We start from the raw sequence: 6,000 nt of genomic DNA on the forward strand, positions 1-6,000 counted from the left end.
GGTTTTCCATCAGAGGGCCTCCACCCTCTGCCCCCAGCCCTCCGGCCTCCGCCCCTGCTCTCCGCTCCCACCCTCCATGCTCCTCCACCCATGTAAAGTTCAACTGCTATGTCTCAATCGATCATCAGATTTTTGGAGGTGACAGAGATGTTGACAAGCTTTTGGCAAACTGCCAAGTGGTTGTTGTGAATGTCGGGGCGTGGCCTCGGGGCCGTGCAGGCCCCAGTGAGAAGAGGTTCCCTTAAAAGTGTTCAACTTTCCGACCCCTCGTTCGTCTGATTCAGTTGCTTTAACGAGTCAGAAAATTTGGTTTGGCTCCCGCTTGTGAGCGGAATGTTCACAAGCGTCATTGATGACTCTGCCACAGTCAATCATGACTCCACATTCATTTGCCATATCGCTCACTAGCAACGACTGCTTTGCGAGTCCTGCATCACTGGAGGGCCCAGCGGGGCACAACCCTCACCCTTAAAGATGTCAACTGTTAAAGAGGAAACAGAAACAGAAACTCAGATCAGGTGACAGAGAAACACCTTCCGCACAAAACATGAATGTACCATCATCCCCCAATATTGTTAAATCTGGCCACAAATGTACTTGTTTTCTGAATATAAAATAGAAGATAACAAAAATTTATTCATGATATCAGTCTATTTATTTTTAACACATTTTATTTTATATATATTAGTTACTTTATATTTATTAAATTACTCATCTATTTAATTGTTTTTAATCATTGTTATTTAATTGTTTTTAATCATTGTTATTTAATTGTTAATTAAATTCTTGATTTATTTTATTGTATTTCTTTATATCTTTTTTTATTATAACGCAGTTGACTAATGCACTGTGCTTTCCCTTGGTGTTCAACCTTCCCAGGAGGAGAGTACTTGGTGAGTGGCCCCCACATTTTAAGCATGAAGGAATGCCTGTGTTTAATGCATTATGGGATGTCAGTGGTGGTGTGGAGGGGGACCCACCTCCTGCCCACCGCGCTGAAGGCCAACGCATGGATGGTCTTGCAGACCACGTTTCGGGGGAAGGAGCGCTGCGCCAGGCCGGCCACCGACTTGTTAAAGGCCACGTAGAGGAAGCGGAGGTGAGGCCGCTGCTCGGCCAAACGCACCAGCGTGGAGGTCTTTCCTGTGCCTGGAAACACCGGACATTTCATAACCTTTCAGCCCGACCCTTGACCTCCGCTGTGACATGAGCTGGTACGTGTGGTTAGTGTACCTGCAAAGGCCATGATCTTGACCACATGATGCGGCTGGATGTCGTGGCTCAAGACCTGCTGCTGCTCGCCGGTCGCCTGGAACTGTGGAACCCTGCAGAGACCAAAAGAACCGCCAGGTGTATATATATCCATGTATATATAGCCATGCATATATATCCATGAATATATATCCATGTATATATATCCATGCATATATACTTCTCACAAAAAGTTAGGGATATTCAGCTTTCGGGTGAAATTTCAGGATGAACCTAAAATGCACGATAACCTTTCCAGGTGAACTTAATTTGACCTTCTCGAAACTTTTGAATGCACACGTCCAACTGTTCAATGTTTCAGTACTTTTTGCACAACTTGCTGTTCTCTAACAAGGAGCTGAAGGATGTTGTCAGAGGGAAGTGGCCACTGAGCTTAGAGTGTCACAGAGTGTCATCAGCAGCTTCCAACAGAGATACAGAGACTGGAAGAGTCACAGAAAGGCATAGAAGTGGACGTCCTTTGGCCACATCCCACACTGATGAGCGCTTCATTGTGAACAGTGCCCTGCGCAACCGCATGATGATGCCACTCAACTCCAGGCACATTTAAGGGTAGTGAGAGGCACCAAGTGTCACGTCAGACCATTCAAAACTGTTGACATCAGCGTGGTCTGCGTGCTAGACCACCTGCAAGGGCACCTGAACACACCACCAGGCACAGGCATCATGGTCTTGCAGGGGCCAGGGAGCATTGACGCTGGACAAGGGAGCAGGGGCCTCAGTGCTGTTCTCTGATGAAAGTGGATTCACGTTGAGCAGAAATGAAGGAGACGTCAAGGAGAGCGCTACGCATCAGCCACTGGTGTCACCAGACGAGCCTTCGGTGGTGGTGGTGTTACAGTGTGGGCAGGTGTGTCCGGTCAATACAGAACTGCCCTACACTTTGTGAATGGTACAGTGACAAGCCCATACTACCTGAATGACATCATTCATCCAGTCATTGTGCCCCTGCATGAACAACACAGGCCTCATTTCATCTTCATGGACGACAACGCTCCAGCTCATGGAGGTGGCATCATTAGGGAACGGCTGCTGGAGACTGGGGCACCTCAAATGGAGTGGCCTGCACTTTCTCCAGACCTGAATCCCATAGAAAACCTATGGGATCAGCTGAGTAACTCTGTGCCCCAGAACCTCAATGACCTGAGGGCCCCCTTCAAGAAGAGTGGGGGGCCAGGCCTCAGCAGACAATAAGTCGACTTGTGAACATCATGAGACGTCCTTGTCAAGCTGTAACTGATGCTCAAGGGCACATGACAAGTTATTGAGACGTTGACATTTGTTGTTGTGGTAAACCCACCACTGTTGTTGGCTTTTGTTTCAATACATTGTTTGAGATGAGGAAATCACCATTGTATCTTCTACCTAAATGCTCTACTTTCATCATATCATATCACTGGAGCGTTAACTTTTTCAGTTTTCCATAAATTTCACCCGGAAGCCAAATATCCCAAACTTTTTGTGAGTAGTGTATATCCATGCATATATATCTCCATGTAGATCTCTTTATATCTGGGTTCTTACCCAGAGTGCCCAGCACCCACACAGGAGACATTCTGCATCAAGTGAAGAACGTAGTAGATATTGTAGTGACACCTGCAGACAGGAGGAGGAACTGACTATGATTTTACAGACTACTAGCACTGACCACTACTACATATGTTAGAGGGGGTGTAGCTACCTGCTGTTGATGATGACGTTGTGCCTCATCATGGCCAGCAGCATGGTGGCCATGTGGCTGAGGAACTCGGTGATGGCCACCTCACAGAGGCAGGGGGAGAGCCCGGACACCAGGTTCTGGACGTCCCGCACGCCCTCGCTCAGAACCAGGATGATCGCCATGGCGGCGTACGGGTTCAGACCCTGCGGAACCCACACCCAGGATGAGTACCATCTGGAAGGTTCTCCAAAAACCCAACAGAAGCCACCGGGGGAACACCGGAAGGACCGGCATCGGTCAACAGCATTTACTAACCCCCGATGGATATGTAAGGATAAGACGAGCCAGTCAGAGGTTGTTGTGCTTACTACACAGATACACACTAAAGAAACAATAAACAATAGACACATTGACATCCAACGGAGGAAAAAGCTATTTGTTGTTACTGTTACTGATTTCCTCATTCTTCTCTTCACGTCTTCCACTGTATAGTGTGCTAAGTGGTTGCCCATGGCAACGGTCTTAATTAACAGATCAGAGGTCGGTACAGGTACTCCTCACTTAATGAGCCTTCAGACTGACGACCAGCTCTCTGACCAGTCTGTATTGTACACTGCGTACAATACCAAGCATCTCATCACCCTTTATATACTATATACACTATATACAATACATATACTATATATATATAAACTATATATACTCTTCTACTTCCTCTTTGGGCTGCTCCCGTAAGGGGTGGCCACAGCGGATCATCTGCCTCCAATACCTTCTGTTCTGCGCATCTTCCTCCCTTACACCAACCGCCATATACACTATATATACTGTATACACTACATACTATATACACTATATATACTGTATACACTATATATACTGTATACACTATATACTGTATACACTATATACACTATATATACTGTATACACTATATATACACTACATACTATACACACTATACATACTGTATACACTATATACACATATATACACTTTATATACTGTATACACTATATATACTGTATACACTATACTACTGTATATACTATATGCACTATATATACTATATACACATTATATATGCTAAATACACTATATACACTATATACATTTTATACATTATATATACTATATACACTATATATACACTTTATACATTATATATACTATATACACTATATATACACTTTATACATTATATATACACTATATATACTATATACACTATATACTGGATACACTGATTGGTCCTTTAAAGGAAACAAGAGACATTTGACAAATTAAATGACTGAATAAATGCTTTAAGGATAAATGACTGAAATATATTCCCCCAAAATGAACATTACATTATTTTAATATTGTGTATTTTTCTGTGTCTGTTTTTTCCAGATACGTACATCTTAAGGTTATCTTCGCTTATCTGTATACATCATTTTTTAAACAGCGTTGTTTTAAACAGCCATTTTTCATTTTTGATCACTGGTTGTCTTCAGTGATGAGTCCTTCACTTTGCTAATGTTTTTGCTGTCCTGGCGTCTGAGCATCTGCTTTGGAAACATCGTTTCTTTTGCATTTTTTCCAAATCATTTTTCCATGTCAGTAAAGACCTTTGAGAGAGAGAGAGAGAGACCTACATGGTGGTGCAGTTCAGGGAGTGTCAGCCTCAGACTGGACTCTGCCACAGGAAACAGTCTGTGAGTCCTCACACCCTGGAGGACGTCCTCCGTCCGCACCCTGCTGGGCGGCTGGTGGAGGGACATCAACCTGATGGGGGGGGTACAGTCAAAATGCATCATCATATTCTACTCCAGAGCCTTTTTTTAAATGAATCCACTTATATTTCTGCATAAAAAGTTATAAATCCAGTGAAATCTGTATTGTTGATGGCACAGATCACCGCTCTGGGGTGAATGAACAAACAGAGTAGAAACACGGTACGTGATGAGCCGCCGCACGCTCTTCTGCGGTGTCTTGGGGTCCAGGATTCCGCTGTCGGCCATGATGGATTCCACAGCGTCCACGGCTTCCTTCTCCCTCATGGTGTAGCGGAAGTACAGCTTCTTGTGAGGGACAAACTACAGGGGGAAGACGAGAAAGAACAAACACATGGATTCAAGGTGACACTACATATAGGACAAAGAGTCGAATTTTGAATTTTGATTTTCAAAATCGATCAATCCCTTGATTATTTTTCGATGGATCGATTTTTTTTTCAATTAATTGATTCAGCAATTTTTCGTTGGAAAGATTAGTCTATTTTTTCACAGTTAATGGATTTATCTATTTTTTTATTTATCTTTTTTTTGATTAATCAATTAATGAAATCTGTTAAATCTGACACTATGCCTCGAAATTCATTGTTATTTTTAAAGGTGATTCAAACAATGTTATAATAATTTTATTTATTTGTCTATTTCTTTTCTATATTTTGGGCAATTTTCATTTTAATTTGACTATCATTGTATTTTATTTGGCTACTTTCTTTTTATATTTCACTATTTTTGTTTTCTCTTTCTTTTTTCTTTCTCCCTATCAATTTATCAAATTCCTTATGATGAAAATGTACTTGGTGGAAAAAAACAGATTCCTATTCTGAAACGGATTCCGATTCCGATAGCTTTGGCGTGACGTGCCGCCTGCTTCGGTACAACAACACAGGGAGCAGGACTGCGGGGGCCCTCCGTCTGACCTTGGGGTCCTGGATGATGCTCCTCCAGCGGTGGCAGACCAGGCTGGTGCTGCGGAACAGATCCTGCGCCGGCAGGAAGCTGAGGAGCAGCCGGAGCACCTCCTCCGGGAGCTGATCCATGCAGCCCCGAGGCTCCTCCAGGACCCGGCTGCTCCCCAGGAGCCCGAAGTGGGCGTCGGGAAGGGCCTCCACCTCCTCCTCCTGGTCCAGGCCTGAGACAGAAATCAATATTAGTGTTTATTAGCCCTCGTGTTACTTTTGCAACAGAAAGTAGAAGAGGGAACAGGAAGTAAAGAGACTAGAAAGTCTGGTTGAAGTTATGCAGCAATTTTCCACATAAATGAAATACCACAACAGTCTGGAATAGACAGAATATTTT

General features: G+C 43.6%; 1 protein-coding gene across 1 annotated transcript in view; it reads right to left on the reverse strand.

Moving 5' to 3' along the window:
• Window positions 1-6,000, reverse strand: part of fbxo18 (F-box DNA helicase 1) — a 33,433-nt gene that overhangs the window by 24,686 nt on the left and 2,747 nt on the right. The window contains exons 4-9 of the mRNA XM_080022292.1: window positions 5,622-5,833; window positions 4,883-5,007; window positions 2,954-3,166; window positions 2,797-2,868; window positions 1,234-1,325; window positions 981-1,149 (exon numbers count right to left, since the gene is read on the reverse strand). Of these exons, the coding sequence (XP_079878418.1) occupies window positions 981-1,149; window positions 1,234-1,325; window positions 2,797-2,868; window positions 2,954-3,166; window positions 4,883-5,007; window positions 5,622-5,833 (883 nt within the window). The remainder of the gene's footprint in view (window positions 1-980; window positions 1,150-1,233; window positions 1,326-2,796; window positions 2,869-2,953; window positions 3,167-4,882; window positions 5,008-5,621; window positions 5,834-6,000) is intronic.

Source organism: Zeus faber (genome assembly GCF_960531495.2).
Source record: "Zeus faber genome assembly, chromosome: 21".
In the NCBI taxonomy this organism is placed as follows: Eukaryota; Metazoa; Chordata; class Actinopteri; order Zeiformes; family Zeidae; genus Zeus; species Zeus faber.